The 19,864-nt window shown below is 44.9% G+C and overlaps 1 protein-coding gene across 1 annotated transcript; it reads right to left on the reverse strand.

Moving 5' to 3' along the window:
* Positions 1 to 693: 693 nt before the first annotated feature.
* LOC124019180 (prostacyclin synthase-like) lies at positions 694 to 12,597 on the reverse strand. The gene is made up of 10 exons (XM_046334570.1): positions 12,499 to 12,597; positions 10,214 to 10,337; positions 9,753 to 9,928; positions 8,636 to 8,782; positions 8,210 to 8,337; positions 7,715 to 7,923; positions 5,383 to 5,548; positions 4,726 to 4,907; positions 3,139 to 3,290; positions 694 to 1,763 (listed from the first exon to the last, which is right to left on the reverse strand). The coding sequence occupies exons 1-10, from the start codon at positions 12,567 to 12,569 to the stop codon at positions 1,613 to 1,615; spliced, it is 1,506 nt and encodes a 501-aa protein (XP_046190526.1). The 5' UTR covers positions 12,570 to 12,597; the 3' UTR covers positions 694 to 1,612.
* Positions 12,598 to 19,864: the final 7,267 nt, after the last annotated feature.

A 19,864-nucleotide genomic window follows, 5' to 3' on the forward strand; every position in this document is an offset into this window, starting at 1 on the left:
AGGTGTGACAACTTCTTAATTTGCGGTACGTTTGCCAATCCGTTGGGCTGCCAGACTTATATGCCATACCATTTGCCTCATCCCTCTCAACCATCCAATTGATCAATTACTCATCAATCCAAGGGGATTTAACAGTATTTACAGTCATTTTCTTAAATGGGTGCAGGCTTATTAGTAACTGGAATAAGCAATTTCATAAATGTTTCAAGTGCAGCTTCTGGTTGCTCATCATTACACACCACAGACCAGACAATATTATTTACATCATCAACATATGAATCACTACAAAACGTATTGCATGACCTCTTATACAGAATATTAGGCCCAGCTTTTGGAACTTTGGTTTTCCTAGATATGGCTATTATATTGTGATCACTACATCCTATGGATTTGGATACTGCTTTCAAGCACATTTCTGTAGCATTAGTAAAGATGTGATTAATACATGATGATTTAATTCCTGTGCTATTTGTAACTACCCTGGTAGGTTGACTGACAACCTGAACCAGGTTGCAGACACTGGTTACAGTTTGACGTTTTTTCTTGAGTTAGCAGCTTGATGAAAGCCAGTCAATATTTAAATCACCCAGAAAATATACCTTCCTATTCATATCACATACATTATCAAGCATTTCACACATATTAACCAGATACTGACAGTCAGCACTTGGTGGTCTATAGCAGCTTCCCACAAGAATGGGATTTAGGTGAGGGAAATTAACCTGTAGCCATATTACTTCAACAGTATTTAACATTAGATCATGTCTAACCTTTACAGGAATGTGGTTCTGAATATAGACACTGCAACACTGCCTCCGTTCGCATTTCTGTCTTTTTGGTAGATGTTGTAACCATGTAATGCTACCACTGTATCATCAAAGGTCTAAGTCAGTTTCAGAGATAGAATATGAATGTCATCTGTTACAAGCAAGATCACTTCATGGACCTTGTTTCTCAGGCTACATATGTTAATATGGGCTATTTTTAGCAATTTTCTGGGTCGCTTGATTATTTGTAATGCTTTATTGAGAAGCTTATCAGAAATAGACGTACTCATGTTATTTACATTTAGCTGATGGTGCAGGGTGAGCTGCACAAAGTGGTCTTCATTCTAGGGGACACCGCCTCAGTGATAACAGTGTAACTGGTTCGTAGGCACATGATTACTGCATGCAACAGCTGTAGGATAAACAGAAGTATTCGGTGCAATTAGGGGTACATCAATTAAATTACTTACATTGTGTTTGCCAATGGCCCTAGGATCATGTACATTTGATGCTGCATTATGACGACTCATTATCACAACGGTAGGAAAAGTCATTGTTTCAACACAGCCTTGAAATGCGTGGACAGAGTCCATGAGCCAAGATGATTTGGATGGTTCCCGTCATTCCTGTAGAGTATCTTCTGTTTCCAGAAGGTGTCAAAGTTATCAATATAAGTGACTCCAGCAGAGCTACAGTAGACTTCTATCCAGATGTGTAATGCCAGCAGTCTGCTGAATCTTTTACACCCGCGGCCCAACGATGGTACTGGACCTGAAATTATTGACCGTTTTTTGGAGTCTTTTAAATCTAAAATCAGGATGGTGTGTGGGGTCAGGGGTCATGACCTAGTGCAGAGTCTTGAGTCTGTAGTGGACCTCCAGGTCTCCGTCAGGCTGGAGCATCCCGAAACCATATCGACTTGGGTTGACCGGAGGAACGGTGGCAGTCGGGTCACACAGCTCCAGGTCCAGCCGGGAGAGGACCATGAACGCAAACCTGACAGTCACAGAGAGGGGAGAGGAGCATGAGTTGAGAGAAAAAATCAGACCTGAATGTATCTTTGAGTACACAGTTGTAGATAGAATGTAATCTGAATGCAGTCTGCCATGTAATACAATATTTGCATATCTCACATATGGTAAAGCCTAGAGATTGCGACCCCATACTGTATGTCTACAACTGTTCTACCACCTGCCTCTTAATCTCACTGTGGATTAGTAGGATTTGACCTTTAAACTACTAATATCTTCCACAGAAAGGCACACACATCAGCAGTTTGTGACCGTCTTCGAGGACCCCTATACGACTGCACATCGATACAGCATAAACTATAGCACTCAAAGCCGTTAATGGCCATTTCAATAATTTACGACAAATTTAAACTCTATAGAGATACAGGTGTAGGAACTTAGTTTGCTAAATTCCTAGTCAGTTTGCTACAGGAAAATAATCCTACAGCAACAGGACAACAATTATTACGTTGATTATAATTAATGGACATATTTGTATGGATTGATAATTTGTTTCTCAAGGGAGAAACAAGTCTGAAATTGCAAAGTGGAAATGACAAACTTCAGAATCCTTTCTAAACCTCAAAAACACTACAAGTAAAAAAAATCCTGCATTGCTGGAAAATGTTCCTGCAACAGAGTGATCAAATTAAGATCCTACATCTGTATGTCACGTTCGTCGTATACATCATGAGCTGACCAAGGCGCAGCGTGAGTAGAGTTCCACATATTTATTAAAGTGAACCCTCAAAAAGCAAAAGACTAAACGAACATTAAATTCATAGTGCACATAACACTAAACCAAAACAATATCCCACAAACACAGGTGGGAAAGGGACCACACTAAGTATGATCCCCAATTAGAGGGAACGATCATCAGCTGTCTCCAATTGGGAACCATACTCACACCAACATAGACATTCTAGACTAGAACACCCCCTAGTCACGCTCTGACCTATTGCACTATAGAGAACCCCAAGGGCTGGTCAAGGCGTGACACTGTACCAAACCTTTGACAGCTAAGCAGACAGAATGATTAATATAAATAAAGAACTGATCCTGAGAAGTGGATTTGCTTAGTTGTTTTATACGGCACTACACACTACAGATGCATAGCCTAAGGTAGCGATCTTGATGTGGTTGTAAATGCCTCATTAATCATTAATACCTTACTAATGAACTCATTAATTAGGGAAACATCCATCCAAAAAATGTTATGCAATAGCATAACAAACGTGGAGTGGTTTGGATGTACCAAGCTTAGTGTGAGGTAACCTGCCTCCGGATCTGATTGTGCTGTCTTGCCAACTCCTATGGTCATTGTCAATAACAACAGGTGGAGAATGTCATATTATACTCACTGTTTGATGCCACTGACTGCAAAGTGTCTCCCAACACACATGTTCTTGTCTGCACCCCATGGCATGGTGTAATATTTCAGTCTCTCCCCATTCTTATAGAACTTCTTCTTCTCTGTCCCGTCTGCGTTTAGGAAGCGGTCATATTGAAATGTCTGTAAAACAGAGAAGAAGAAAAGAAGAAAGTATAAAAGATCGGTGAAGAATCCAGCTGCGAACTGGTCCGTTTGTCACAACTTGGGAAGCTCAAGGGAGACGGTGTGGCCACATTACCATAACGCTGTTTATATAATAGCCTCAGATATGAGCTTTACATCTAATTGTTGTATAAGATGAATGAGTGAGTATGATACTGTTTGTATAATTGTGTAATATGATTTTAGACTGTTTACTGAAGAAAAATACAATTCCCTTTTGATTTGAACTAAATCAGAGGACCGCCCCTGAGCCCAGTTAGGGTCTGGCCTCCTGGGACAGCCCCTTTTCTGCCATTCCAAATAAAACCCAACTTTGAGAAATTATCAGCAGACTGAGATTACCTCAATTACGAGATGGCTAAAGGTTGCAGATCATGTTTTTCTCCATTAGGACAAAGGTTGTAAACCATTGCTGAATCTTTTAACCATACCACGTGGTTAAACTCTTAGACTATCGATCCCGACAGAATAAGAACAAGTCTTTGATACTAATTACTAGTCTGCAGCTAGGAATTCGGTATCATTGAACGCAAAGAACGACAACTGCTGAAATACCCATTCTATAACGAATGTCACTTCGAACTATCCCCTCTAACCAAGACAGAGAGGGAGGGGAGATGGACAATTCTACGAAAGACACAAACTTTTCACCAGCGATCAAGACGACACACTGAGCGTAAATATATATATATTGATTGCAATTGTTCCCGAATGAGTGAGCGTTCATGTGTAAAGGATTAGCATTTCAATTGTTATAATTATCACTCTGTAGTGACTTCTTAGTCGACCCCGCTTCCCGTTTTGTCTAACAAGCCGCCATGCCGGTTTAGCCCACTAGGGCAAATCTCCTATCATTACATTTACCTTGTTTGTTTGTTTATGCATTTCTGTGAATTACTTAGTTAGTAATAAATAAATGATTTAAGACAATTGATGTATGGATGACTCATAGTGAAGACTGGGTTTGTGCAGATAACCAACAATTTACGACATTTGGAATGAGACTAACATGAGGTAAAGTAAACAATTAATTAATTCAAAGACTAATTGATCAGATAAAATATCTGAAAAGTTATTTTAGGAAATGATAACTTTGTAATCTGAATATTTTTCCTTCGTGCCCCGACTTCCTAGTTAATTAGTTACGTGATTAATCAGTTGATCGCGTAGTAACTAATTACAGAGAATCTTTGATAAAAACTATCAGTCTTCAGTTAATGATAGTAAAGACACGGCATTTAGATTCATTGTATTAACAGGTGGTGGATTAGACTGAATAGTAATGTCAAATACATCTGTATACTGGTATGCTTCCAGTGCTTAGATTATTATGACATTATTTCAACACCAACTGGGTGTTAGTCAGGTAACCAACCGTATTGTGCTGTATTACCTGTGGTTCGTGGTGTATCTGAGGGTCCATCTGCGGGCTGAGGAAGGGGAACAGACACACCCTGTCCCCCTGTCTGAGGTGGTACTCCTGTCCACTGGCCAGACGAAGGGTTGTGTTCTGGATCACCTCTCTGTTGATGAGGGCAGCAGCAGTCAGACGCAGGGTCTCGCTCAGAACACTGTCTTTGATTGGGGAAAGGTATCATACACATGATGAGAGAGGGTTGGGAGTGTGTGGGAGTGAAGGAGCTCATAATCATTACCTTTGGCCCAGATTGGTTTATAATGTAAAGTCAACTCCAGTGGTAGACAATGACCATAGGAGTTAGCTACAGCACAAATAGACCTGGCACCAGGCTACATAATCATAACACTAGAGGTATTTCCTTCTGGAAAGCTGTGGATACATAAGAAGAGGATAATATCACGTCATAACTTCATTAAACCACTGTTAAAAACATTATATTTATCCATCTTTACTTATTCAGCTCTCTGAATCTCTTTCATTTTTTCACTGGTTATTCCCCCCAGTTCAGAGCTTCAGTTCAATATTTTACAGCATGTCTTTGGCTGGCTGGCAGAGCTAGGCAGAGAGCCCTGAGAGCTCTGAGGTGGAAGAGACAGCAAGTGAATAATAGAGGTTGCCTGGGGCTCTTACCAAAAACAGGTGTGCTGTGGTGCTCCAGTGTGTCCAGAAGGTGGTGCTGTAGGGAGCCGTCCTCCTGCAGAGCCAGGCCTCTGAGCTCCTCCTTCACTGCTCTCATGGCCTCAGGGTTGGTGAGCAGGAAGCCCAGCAGCCAGAAGGCAGCAGGCCCAGCGTTACCCTGGAATAAAACACAACACAGACTCAGTCAGTTCAGAAACAGCAGGTGTATTACAGGACTTTAAGCAGAACTTTAAGGTTAGACAAATCCAACACAGCACTTACTCTGAGCCCATCAAAGACAGTGAACCCATTACCAAGCATGATGTTGCCGTTATACTGCAAGGTTAGACAAAGCAGACAAATCAGAGTACATATACTGTACTCTTTGAACACACTGCCAGAAGCCTCAAGGAGAAAATGGAAGTGTGTTTGGAGAAATCTACACACGGATGTTCTCTTTCCCCCCCTTTTCCTTGTCTTTTATTCTCTCTTTTAGTCCTTCCTTACATCATGGTACTGCGGCCTTTAGAGCTGTCAGGTCTGTGTCGACCGGGCGGTCAAAGTCTACAGAGGGCTGAGAAGTCAGTCTGAACAGTCAGACGATAATTGCTGTCGGTTCAGGGAGCCTCTCTCTTCACCATTTCCTCTCACAGGTCAGGTCTTCACTGATCCAATGACAGCCAGGGCTAATGCAAGGCAAAGACGAGGTCCAGTGGCTCTCTGAGTGACTCACTGGCCTGTCCCATCACAGATCCCATATGATGAACACTAGGCTCCACAAACTGGAAGGCTTCATCTCAGTTTACTTTAGGGGGAACAGTAGGAGTCTTACAGTATAAATAGTTAATGAATATGCTGCATGTTTTTACTGACATTTTAGTGTTTTCCTGCAAATCAAGAATAAATGAAGACTCAAACTTGTAATTCCAATTGAAAATTCACTGGTGTACACAGTAAGACACTTTGTTTCCTCCTCAACTCTTCTGAGTGTGTACTGGTGTAGTTGTGTTGGCAGCCGGGGAGCAGTCGAGTGTGTGATGGACTGAATATGACACTAGCTCAGAGATTCACTGGGCTGTGGAACTGCCTCCACCCCAATCCCCAACAACACATACAGAGCCATAAACACAAAGCTCTCATAACTATGTTGCAATACATTTTTATATTTTGTATCAACATGAGAGCATGTTGGGTGTAAAGCATGTGATGAAGCATCTGCGATGGAAGAGACTGAAATTCAGCCAGTATTGTATTTTACACTGAGGAAGCCTACCTCTTCTCTGTGTGACTGGTCATGACAGAAACTACAACACACTACCTTCTCCTCACCCTCAGTTCTAATATGTTTCAGTGGTGCTCCTCTTCCTGGCACTGTCTAACTGTGACTGGGCCAGATTCCCAGCAGAACAAACATCAATAAGCAGGATACACTGATGCTAAGAGACAAGCTGCCCTCTCCTATCCCAGCCTGGCAAGGGATTCAAGGTCCCCAGAGACAGAGGTACCATCTTGGCCAAGGACTCTCTAGCACTCCCCTGGTCTGAGTAGGCCGACTAGGGCTCCAGTGCTCCAGGCTGGTCAGAGCATCAAGTGCCAAAGGGAGCATAGAGGGCCTGGTACAAATGGCACCTGTGTGTCTTTGCTGCTCTGAAACTTATGGTGAGACAAGTGCCAGACAGACAGACAGACAGACAGACAGCACACTAGCTCTCCCATCTGGCCACACAGTGCAACAACAGCTCATTCATCACAACTTGTTGGGACTGGTTTGAGGAAGGAAGCCACAAGGAACCTGTTGTTAAATCACCTCTGGAGCTCATGAATATAGAGTTGGAGACAACTTCATTGCTGTGATCTATATTGGATTTTAACATCAACATTTACAGATGATACCTCTAAATTGTCCTTACATTTGCACACTAGGCCTAATGTCTTGATCTCATTTTGAGAACATATTCTGATGCCTCAGATGTATTCTGACACATTTGTCCATTTCTGTTTGAAATTAGACAGGTTGGTTTGGGTGTCCTGCCAACTCTTCTTTTTTCCACAGAGTGCAGTGATCTGGAATGTGTGGACCCATTGTCTAAGACAACACATAACAGGTGCCATGGAAACACATGAATGGAAACCTTTTTCACATTCATTACTTCTCACATAATGGTATCATGAGTCAACTGTGCTGACATGGACGTTATGAGTCATTGGGAGAGAAAAATCCTGTGAACCCATTCATGCCAGGGCCACTAGTAGCAAAGAAGGCACAGGAAGAGAAGATGTATTTGGTCATCGGGGTGTGTCAGAACATTGTGTGAAAGGATTAGTCTGTTCTGTCTTCTGTCACCTGGGTGGCCCAGAGCTGAAGCAGCATGGCTCGTCTCTGCATCTCTGTGTCCACTCCTTCCCTCTGTAGGTGCCTGAGGTAACTCTGCTGCCAGGAGCTGCTGTCTGACCCATGATCTATGCTCTCTGACCCTTTTCCTCTGCTCAGCCAGGCTGGGGACAGCAGCTCCCACAGTCGCTCCTGGGATAGGCTTGCTGTCCTCTTCTCCTCTATCGACATAGAGAGAGAGACACAGGTTAAAGAGGCCAGATCACACACAGAGAGACAGGCAGACAGATAAACAGGCAGACAGAGAAACAGATAAACAGAGATATGTACACAGAGAGACAGGCAGGCAGAGAGACAGGCACACGGAGACAGGTACACAGAGATGACAGGCAGACAGAGAGACAGGTACAGAGAAACAACTGGTGTTTATCAATAGATAAATACTGTATACATATGAGTAATGTATGACTACATATTGTACATTAGATTAAGCTCTGTATTATGTACCTTGCTTAAGGGTTGAACGAGCCAGTTTTGTGAGAAGACCATCGAACTTGCGGAACTCTTTGTAGACAGCAGCGAGTTCAGTGACGTTGTTGCTTTTCTCTGTACCAAAGAGTGTGAGATACCCAGCCCTATAAGGACAGAAATAAGTGTAACTCTTGTATAAGAGTAGGTATTAACTCTTGTGTGTAAGAGTTATGCAATTTGTTCCAGGCATGATACTCTAATTTGACCCTAAATTAACCCCCAGGCCAGTGACCCTGAAACATTTCTGATGTTACCTGAAGAGCAGGATGACTATTAACACATGTACAGTAGCAGGCCAGCACAGACATAATTTAGTTCTGGTTTTTACCTGAAGAGCAGGATGACTATTAACACATGTACAGTAGCAGGCCAGCACAGACATAATTTAGTTCTGGTTTTTACCTGAAGAGCAGGCTGTAACAGAGGCTGAAAAGTCCATCCTGCCTCCACTCTGCTGGGATACAGCTCCTCTCCTCTTCCCTTAGCAGGGTCTGGAGGTGCAGGTGCATGCTGCTGCTCAGTCTGGCCAGGCTGGGGCCATGGAAGTGCCTGGACAGGGATATGATGGAGAGGACAGATTATTGCTACAACATGTTAACACAGATGGAATTAGATGAATGTGCATGTAGTCTTCTGGTGGAGATTAATTTCTTATTAGTTCGTTTATTTTCTTATATTCTATTGTCCTTGACAGGGAACTGTACATTACGGTGTGAGGTCAGGTGTGTGTGGAGAAGGTGTGAGATCAGGTCTGAGGTCAAGTGTGTTTGGATAGGTGTGAGATCAGGTGTGAGGTCAGGTGGGTGTGGATAGTTGTGAGGTCAGGTGTGAGGTCAGGTGGGTGTGGATAGGTGTGTGATCAGGTGTGAGGTCAGGTGGGTGTGGATAGTTGTGAGGTCAGGTGTGAGGTCAAGTGTGAGATCATGTGTGTGTGGATAGGTCAGGTGTGAGGTCATGTGTGTTTGTGGATAGGTGTGAGGTCAGGTGTGAGGTCAAGTGTGAGGTAATGTATGTGAGGATAGGTGTAAGGTCAGGTGTGAGGTCATGTGTGTGTGGATAGGTGTGAGTTCAGGTGTGAGGTCAAGTGTGAGGTCAAGTGTGAGATCATGTATGTGTGGATAGGTGTGAGGTCAGGTGTGAGGTCACGTGTGTGTGGATGGGTGTGAGGTCAGGTTTGAGGTCATGTGTGTGTGGATAGGTGTGAGGTCAGGTGTGAGATCATGTGTGTGTGGGTGGGTGTGAGTTTAGGTGTGAGGTCATGTGTGTGTGGATAGGTGTGAGGTCAGGTTTGAGGTCATGTGTGTGTGTGGATAGGTGTGAGTTCAGGTGTGAGGTCATGTGTGTGTGTGGATAGGTGTGAGGTCAGGTTTGAGGTCATGTGTGCGTGGATAGGTCTGAGTTCAGGTGTGAGGTCATGTGTGTGTGTGGATAGGTGTGAGGTCAGGTTTGAGGTCATGTGTGCGTGGATAGGTCTGAGTTCAGGTGTGAGGTCATGTGCATACAGGTCTAGAACACCTACTGTTCCATCCAGGCCCTCTCTGTGTCTGGGTTGTGATTGGGTAGTCTCAGGTTGAAGATCCTCTGCTTCAGGACCTGGGCATAGCGACTGAAGTCCAGAGAGGCTGTGTCATCGAGGACTGCGTCATAGGAGTTAGGGTCCAGCAGTACGGTGATGTAATGACCACAAACACGCACCTGTAAGACATTGTTTCAAATGTTAAAGTCATGGCATTGTCTATGCACGACTGTCAGAGTCACATTACACATTACAATAGTATTGTTTGTGAAAGCAAAAGCAATGTGAATTGGAGATGCACATAGCACTAGATGCCATAAAGATGAAAGAAGCGTTTGAAAGTCAAATATCTTCTACAGGTTCACAGCAACCCTTTCTACGTCACTAACAAAGACATAAAGAAAGTGTTCAAGATTGACGACGTACACAGGTACCTGGTCACAAAAAGGTATAGAGAATCTTACCGTAAAAATGTCACCATGTTTTTGTTTCATCCGTGCTAGGAACTTTGCAGCATCTTTTCCAAACTCCAGGGCATGACCCAGCCATGGAATAAAGCCTTTGACTAATGGTGGCTCATTTTTCTTTCTGGGAGAAACAGACATACAGTTGCCAACCAAGATGAACACTTCACCTCCCACACAAAAGCAACTGGTTTCAGAGCTACAGTTAGGGAGATGCCCTAAAGTAGTTGAATGTGTGGGCTCTCCTTGAGCTGTTCTTGTCTATTAAAATCCTGTATCATGTCATGTTTTATGTTTTGTGTGGACTCCAAGAAGAGTAGCTGCTGCATTATTGAGATCCTAATAAATACCAAAAAAATGACTAACAATAGTACTGCAGTGTAGACATATGACATAGGATTAACAATGGGTTTTGACTAACCATATAATCATGGTCTAATGGTCTACGCTGCATGTTCAAGAATGTTGTATAATCAGTGAGACATGTATAACCCTGACATTCTTTTCATGAATTGACTTCTGCGTAGAAAGTCAATCTCTTTGTAACTGAGGAAGTGAGACATTTGTTACGGTTTTCACAGCAATGTTCAATATTAGGAAGAGAACACGTTTACAATATAACTTAAATATACAGTTGAAGTCGGAAGTTGACATACACTTAGGTTGGAGTCATTAAAACTCGTTTTTGGCAAGTCGGCTAGAACATCTACTTTGTGCATGACACAAGTCACTTTTCCAACAATTGTTATCAGACAGATTATTTCACTTATAATTCACTGTATCACAATTCCAGTGGGTCAGAAGTTTACATACACTAAGTTGACTGTGCCTTCAAACAGCTTGGGAAATTCCAGAAAAGGATGTCATGGTTTTAGAAGCTTCTGATGGAATAATTGACATCATTCGAGTTAATTGGAGGTGTATCTGTGGATGTATTTCAAGGACTACCTTCAAACTCAGTGTCTCTTTGCTTGACATCATGGGGAAATCAAAATAAATCAGCCAAGACCTCAGGAAAATAATTGTAAGACCTCCACAAGTCTGATTCATCCTTGGGAGCAATTTTCAAATGCCTGAAGGTACCATGTTCACCTGTACAAACAATAGTACGCAGCCGTCATACCTCTCAGGAAGGAGTCACGTTCGGTCTCCTAGACTTGAATGTACTTTGGTGCGAATAGTGCAAATCAATCCCATAACAACAGCAAAGGACCCTATGAAGATGCTGGAGGAAACAGGTACGAAAGTATCTATATCCACAGTAAAACGAGTCCAATATCAACATAACCTGAAAGGCCGCTCAGCAAGGGAGAAGCCCCTGCTCCAAAACCACCATAAAAAAGCCAGTCTACTGTTTGCAACTGCACATGGGGATGAAGATCGTACTGTTTGGAGAAATGTCCTCTGGTTTGATGAAACAAAAATAAAACTGTTTGGCCATAATGACCATCGTTATGTTTGGAGGAAGAAGGGGAGGCTTGCAAGCTGAAGAACACCATCCCAAATGTGAAGCACAGGGTTGGCAGCATCATGTCGTGGTGGTGTTTTGATACAGGAGGGACTGGTGCACTTCACAAAATAGATGGCATCATGAGGGAGGGAAATTATGTGGATATATTGAAGCAACATCTCAAGACATCAGTCAGGAAGTTAAAGCTTTGTCGCAAATGAGTCTTCCAAATGGACAATGTCCCCAAGCATACTTCCAAAGTTGTGGCAAAATGGCTTAAGGACAACAAAGTCAAGGTATTGGAGTGGCCATCACAAAGCCCTGACCTCAATCCTATAGAAAATGTGTGGGCAGAACTGAAAAAGCGTGTGCGAGCAACGAGGCCTACAAACCTGACTCAGTCACACCAGCTCTGTCAGGAGGAATGGGCCACAATTCACCCAACTTATTGTAAGAAGCTTGTGGAAGGCTACCCGAAACGCTTGCCCCAATTTATAGGCAATGCTACCAAATACTAATTGAGTGTATGTAAACTTCTGACCCACTGGGAACGTGATGAAAGTAATAAAAGCTGAAATTAACCATTCTCTCTAATATTATTCTGACATTTCACATTCTTAAAATAAAGTGGTGATCCTAACTGACCTAAGACAGGGAATTTTGACTAGGATTAGATGTCAGGAATAGTGAAAAACTGAGTTTAAATGTATTTGGCTAAGGTGTATGGAAACCTCCTACTTCAACTGTATCAAGTTACACTGACAAATTACACCTAAATTATTTACAATGTTTTGTTTTGCAATCCAAATGTTCAAGAAATATGAAGAACAATTACCTTGTGCGGGAAGAGTAAAGCATGACGAGAGCGAGCAGACCACTGACCATTAAAAGTATAGTCCATAACATTTTCCCTGTTAAAAAAGAGATTGACAGTGTTATGTGGTCCTTTGGAGATGTGGGCTTTATAGTCAAGTGGCAGCCCTACAGTAGAACAGAGGCGTGGGGTGGAGGTGGGCGGGGTTGGTGACAGGTGTGTGTCATCTTAGTTTCTCTCTGTCAGTGGAGCTCTACCAACATGTTGTCTGCATGACAACAAGGGAACTGAAATGAAAATCCTCCATAAGTATTTCTCAAGAATGATTCAAACATATATATAAGAGGGCTTTGGTCATTCTCTGCAGATGTTCCTAACAGAAAAGTGAATTGTCTTAAACATCTCCTTACTGTTGTGTGTGAACAAAAAGGTCATACTTTCTGTACTAAAATCCCATTTAGTCCTATAATAATAATTGGTACTTGGCAGTTGCTTCTGAACAGAAAAGTACCCAATCTGAATCATCTCTCCTCTGTTGACTTATCCTGTCTCTCTCAACCATCAGAGTAAGAACATTCCATAACAATGAGAGAACTTATATAAAGGGACTCCTTGTCATGTTTGTCATTTATTATCATGTCTTGTCCCTGTGCTCCCCATGCTATTCGTTTCCCTCTGCTGGTCTTATTTGGTTCTTTCCCTCCTTCTATCCCTCTCTCTCCCCCTCCCTCTCTCACTCTCTCGCTCTCTCTTCTCTCTATCGTTCCGTTCCTGCTCCCAGCTGTTCCTATTCCCCTAATCATCATTTAGTCTTCCCACACCTGTTCCCGATCCTTTCCCCTGATTAGAGTCCCTATTTATTCCTTTGTGATCCGTTCCTGTCCCGTCGGTTCCTTGTATTGTATTCACTATGCTGTGATTGCGTTTCGCCCTGTCCTGTCGTGTTTTTGCCGTGATTGTGTATCGCCCTGTCCTGTCGTGTTTTTGCCTTCATCAGATGCTGCGTGTGAGCAGGTGTCTCTGTCGACTACGGCCTGCGCCTACCCAGCGACCTGCAGTCTGTGGCCGCTTCTCCAGTTGTTTCCCCTCTACAAGTCTAGAGGATTTCTGTTATTCCGTTTTGGACTTAAATAAACTCTGTTTCTGTTAAGTCGCTTTTGGGTCCTCTTTCACCTGCATGACAGAAGGAACCGACCAAGGAATGGACCCAGCGACTTCAGACGCTCGTTACACTGCCGTCGAGATCCAAGGAGCCATGCTCGGCAGACACGAGCAGGAATTGTCCGCTGCTCGCCATGCCGTGGAGAACCTGGCCGCTCAGGTTTCCGACCTCTCTGGACAGTTCCAGAGTCTACGTCTCGTGCCACCTGTTACTTCCTGGCCTGCCGAGCCTCCAGAACCTAGGGTTAATAACCCACCTTGCTACTCCGGGCAGCCCACTGAGTGCCGCTCCTTTCTCACGCAGTGTGAGATTGTGTTCTCTCTCCAACCCCACACATACTCTAGAGAGAGAGCTCGGGTTGCTTACGTCATTTCACTCCTTACTGGCCGGGCTCGAGAATGGGGCACAGCTATCTGGGAGGCAAGGGCTGATTGCTCTAACAAATTCCAGAACTTTAAAGAGGAGATGATTCGGGTTTTTGACCGTTCAGTTTTTGGTGGGGAGGCTTCTAGGGCCCTGGCTTCCTTATGCCAAGGTGAACGGTCCATAACGGATTATTCCATTGAGTTTCGCACTCTTGCTGCCTCTAGTGAGTGGAACGAGCCGGCGCTGCTCGCTCGTTTTCTGGAGGGACTCCACGCAGTGGTTAAGGATGAGATTCTCTCCCGGGAGGTTCCTTCAGATGTGGACTCTTTGATTGCTCTCGCCATCCGCATAGAACGACGGGTAGATCTTCGTCACCGGGCTCGTGGAAGAGAGCTCGCATCAACGGTGTTTCCCTGCTCCGCATCGCAACCATCTCCCTCCTCTGGCTTTGAGACTGAGCCCATGCAGCTGGGAGGGATTCGCATCTCGAATAAGGAGAGGGAACGGAGGATCACCAACCGCCTGTGCCTCTATTGCGGAGTTGCTGGACATTTTGTTAATTCATGTCCAGTAAGAGGCCAGAGCCCATCAGTAAGCGGAGGGCTACTGGTGAGCGCTACTACTCAGGTCCCTTCATCTAGATCTTGTACTACTATGTCGGTCCATCTACGCTGGACCGGTTCGGGTGCTACATGCAGTGCTTTGATTGACTCTGGGGCTGAGGGTTGTTTCATGGACGAAGCATGGGCTCGGAAACATAACATTCCTTTCAGACCGTTAGACAGGCCTACGCCCATGTTTGCCTTAGATGGTAGTCATCTTCCCAGTATCAAATTTGAGACACTACCTTTAACTCTCACAGTATCTGGTAACCACAGTGAGACTATTTCTTTTTTGATTTTCCGTTCACCGTTTACACCTGTTGTTTTGGGTCATCCCTGGCTTGTATGTCATAATCCTTCTATTAATTGGTCTAGTAATTCTATCCTATCCTGGAACGTTTCTTGTCATGTGAAGTGTTTAATGTCTGCCATCCCTCCCATTTCTTCTGTCCCTACTTCTCAGGAGGAACCTGGCGATTTGACAGGAGTGCCGGAGGAATATCATGATCTGCGCACGGTCTTCAGTCGGTCCCGAGCCAACTCCCTTCCTCCTCACCGGTCGTATGATTGTAGTATTGATCTCCTTCCGGGGACCACTCCTCCTCGAGGTAGACTATACTCTCTGTCGGCTCCCGAACGTAAGGCTCTCGAGGATTATTTGTCTGTGTCTCTTGACGCCGGTACCATAGTGCCTTCTTCTTCTCCGGCCGGGCGGGGTTCTTTTTGTTAAAAAGAAGGACGGTACTCTGCGCCCCTGCGTGGATTATCGAGGGCTGAATGACATAACGGTTAAGAATCGTTATCCGCTTCCCCTTATGTCATCAGCCTTCGAGATTCTGCAGGGAGCCAGGTGCTTTACTAAGTTGGACCTTCGTAACGCTTACCATCTCGTGCGCATCAGAGAGGGGACGAGTGGAAAACGGCGTTTAACACTCCGTTAGGGCATTTTGAGTACCGGGTTCTGCCGTTCGGTCTCGCCAATGCGCCAGCTGTTTTTCAGGCATTAGTTAATGATGTTCTGAGAGACATGCTGAACATTTTTGTTTTTGTCTATCTTGACGATATCCTGATTTTTTTCTCCGTCACTCGAGATTCATGTTCAGCACGTTGACGTGTTCTACAGCGCCTTTTAGAGAATTGTCTCTACGTAAAGGCTGAGAAGTGCTCTTTTCATGTCTCCTCCGTTACTTTTCTCGGTTCCGTTATTTCCGCTGAAGGCATTCAGATGGATTCCGCTAAGGTCCAAGCTGTCAGTGATTGGCCCGTTCCAAGGTCACGTGTCGAGTTGCAGCGCTTTTTAGGTTTCGCTAATTTCTATCGGCGTTTCATTCGTAATTTCGGTCAAGTTGCTGCCCCTCTCACAGCTCTTACTTCTGTCAAGACGTGTTTTAAGTGGTCCGGTTCCGCCCAGGGAGCTTTTGATCTTCTAAAAGAACGTTTTACGTCCGCTCCTATCCTCGTTACTCCTGACGTCACTAGACAATTCATTGTCGAGGTTGACGCTTCAGAGGTAGGCGTGGGAGCCATCCTATCCCAGCGCTTCCAGTCTGACGATAAGGTTCATCCTTGCGCTTATTTTCTCATCGCCTGTCGCCATCTGAGCGCAACTATGATGTGGGTAACCGTGAACTGCTCGCCATCCGCTTAGCCCTAGGCGAATGGCGACAGTGGTTGGGGGCGACCGTTCCTTTTGTCGTTTGGACAGACCATAAGAACCTTGAGTACATCCGTTCTGCCAAACGACTTAATGCCCGTCAAGCTCGTTGGGCGTTGTTTTTCGCTCGTTTCGAGTTTGTGATTTCTTACCGTCCGGGTAGCAAGAACACCAAGCCTGATGCCTTATCCCGTCTGTTTAGTTCTTCTGTGGCTTCTACTGATCCCGAGGGGATTCTTCCTTATGGGCGTGTTGTCGGGTTAACAGTCTGGGGAATTGAAAGACAGGTTAAGCAAGCACTCACGCACACTGCGTCGCCGCGCGCTTGTCCTAGTAACCTCCTTTTCGTTCCTGTTTCCACTCGTCTGGCTGTTCTTCAGTGGGCTCACTCTGCCAAGTTAGCTGGTCATCCCGGTGTTCGAGGCACTCTTGCGTCTATTCGCCAGCGCTTTTGGTGGCCGACTCAGGAGCGTGACACGCGCCGTTTCGTGGCTGCTTGTTCGGACTGCGCGCAGACTAAGTCGGGTAACTCTCCTCCTGCCGGTCGTCTCAGACCGCTCCCATTCCTTCTCGACCATGGTCTCACATTGCCTTAGACTTCATTACCGGTCTGCCTTTGTCTGCGGGGAAGACTGTGATTCTGACGGTTGTCGATAGGTTCTCTAAGGCGGCACATTTCATTCCCCTCGCTAAACTTCCTTCCGCTAAGGAGACGGCACAAATCATTATTGAGAATGTATTCAGAATTCATGGCCTCCCGTTAAACGCCGTTTCAGACAGAGGCCCGCAATTCACGTCACAGTTTTGGAGGGAGTTCTGTCGTTTGATTGGTGCGTCCGTCAGTCTCTCTTCCGGGTTTCATCCCCAGTCTAACGGTCAAGCAGAGAGGGCCAATCAGACGATTGGTCGCATACTACGCAGCCTTTCTTTCAGAAACCCTGCGTCTTGGGCAGAACAGCTCCCCTGGGCAGAATACGCTCACAATTCGCTTCCTTCGTCTGCTACCGGGTTATCTCCGTTTCAGAGTAGTCTGGGTTACCAGCCTCCTCTGTTCTCATCCCAGCTTGCCGAGTCCAGCGTTCCCTCCGCTCAAGCGTTTGTCCAACGTTGTGAGCGCACCTGGAGGAGGGTGAGGTCTGCACTTTGCCGTTACAGGGCACAGACGGTGAGAGCCGCCAATAAACGCAGGATTAAGAGTCCAAGGTATTGTTGCGGCCAGAGAGTGTGGCTTTCCACTGCAACCTTCCTCTTACGACAGCTTCTCGTAAGTTGACTGTTCATTGGTCCGTTCGTGTCTCCCAGGTCGTCAATCCTGTCGCTGTGCGAGCTTCTCCGCGACATCTTGTCGCGTCCATCCTGTCTTCCATGTCTCCTGTGTTAAGCCCTTTCTTGCACCCCCCGTTCGTCTTCCCTCCCCCCTCCCGTCCTTGTCGAGAGCGCACCTATTTACAAGGTACATAAGATCATGGACATGCGTTCTCGGGGACGGGGTCACCAATACCTAGTGGATTGGGAGGGTTACGGTCCTGAGGAGAGGAGTTGGGTTCCGTCTCGGGACGTGCTGGACCGTTCACTCATCGATGATTTCCTCCGTTGCCGCCAGGATTCCTCCTCGAGTGCGCCAGGAGGCGCTCGGTGAGTGGGGGTACTGTCATGTTTGTCATTTATTATCATGTCTTGTCCCTGTGCTCCCCATGCTATTCGTTTCCCTCTGCTGGTCTTATTTGGTTCTTTCCCTCCTTCTATCCCTCTCTCTCCCCCTCCCTCTCTCACTCTCTCGCTCTCTCTTCTCTCTATCGTTCCGTTCCTGCTCCCAGCTGTTCCTATTCCCCTAATCATCATTTAGTCTTCCCACACCTGTTCCCGATCCTTTCCCCTGATTAGAGTCCCTATTTATTCCTTTGTGATCCGTTCCTGTCCCGTCGGTTCCTTGTATTGTATTCACTATGCTGTGATTGCGTTTCGCCCTGTCCTGTCGTGTTTTTGCCGTGATTGTGTATCGCCCTGTCCTGTCGTGTTTTTTGCCTTCATCAGATGCTGCGTGTGAGCAGGTGTCTCTGTCGACTACGGCCTGCGCCTACCCGAAGCGACCTGCAGTCTGTGGCCGCTTCTCCAGTTGTTTCCCCTCTACAAGTCTAGAGGATTTCTGTTATTCCGTTTTGGACTTAAATAAACTCTGTTTCTGTTAAGTCGCTTTTGGGTCCTCTTTCACCTGCATGACACTCCTCCTCTTCTACTTCTAGAGCTCTTGTAAAGACATGCCTCTCTCTACTCTGCTGTCTACTTTTTCACAAACATCATGTTCAGCAATACATCTTTGCAGCAAGGATTCACACTGCCTTGAGAATGGTTGTGAATATTGTGTGAGAGTATGGCAAATGGCAGTTTATTTTTCCACACATGCTTGATGATTAACCTGACATTGAACACACACAAAGCAGAACTTGTGCTGTTTCGAGTATGCAATAATGAGGAGAAACACAGGAATCTCACCACTGAATTTTCATTTAAAAATGGTTGAAAGTTCAAATGGGATTACAATATCAGATATTTAGCTTATTTATTCAACAGATTGAAGTGTTATCCCTGTGCTTCCTAATAGCAGAACCAAATTAACTTGATTGCAGATGAGAATACATTAAAAGTACATGCTGCAAGTGTTCCAAAACATTTGAGATTATGTACAGATTATCACAGCATTTGTGAAGATGTCCACAGACCTACGTTGTCCTATGCATGCTATCTTGAACATGCATGCTTTATATGATTGCATAAGAAGACATTTAAAGTTCTTGTTACCTCAATATGTGGCTATGTATATGTTACTCATTTTAATGTTGAATGTTAATGTTAATGTTGAATATACGGTTGTAGTAAACTGGCCCTAACTAAGATCCTACATATGTATACTCCGAGTCGATACATCACATGAAGGATTTCACTTTGACCACGTCCACAAATTGGGGAAAACAACTTCATTGTAGATTTTTTTGTTATACAGACAGAACAAAACACAAGGAAAAGCTGCTGTTGTTCCTCTGTGGAGAAAAGGTACAAAAAAAAAGACACTCGTCAGTAAAAGGCACATGACAGCCAGCTTGGAGTTTGTCAAAAGGCACCTAAAGACTCTCAGACCATGAGAAACAAGATGCTCTGGTCTGATGAAACCAAGATTGAACTCTGTTCTGAATGCCAAGAGTCACACCTGGAGGAAACCTGGCACCATCCCTACCGTGAAGCATAGTGATGGCAGCAACATGCTGTGGGGATGTTTTTCAGCTGCAGGGACTGGGAGACAAAGATGAGCGGAGCAAAGAACAGAGATCCTTGATTAAAACCTGCTCCAGAGCGCTCAGTACCTCAGACTGGGGTGAAGGTTCACCTTCCAACAGGACAACAACCCTAAGCACAGCCAAGACAACACAGGAGTGGCTTCGGGACGAGTCTCTGAATGTCCTTGAGTGGCCCAACCAGAGCCCAGACTTGAACCCGATCGAATATCTCTGGAGAGACCTGAAAATAGCTTTGCAGCAACGCTCCCCATCGCTACCTTGTCTCATAACATTTTGTATGATTCTGTACGTAAATCTAAGACATTCCATT

The sequence above is a fragment of the Oncorhynchus gorbuscha genome, linkage group LG03 (assembly GCF_021184085.1).
Source record: "Oncorhynchus gorbuscha isolate QuinsamMale2020 ecotype Even-year linkage group LG03, OgorEven_v1.0, whole genome shotgun sequence".
Taxonomy (NCBI): domain Eukaryota; kingdom Metazoa; phylum Chordata; class Actinopteri; order Salmoniformes; family Salmonidae; genus Oncorhynchus; species Oncorhynchus gorbuscha.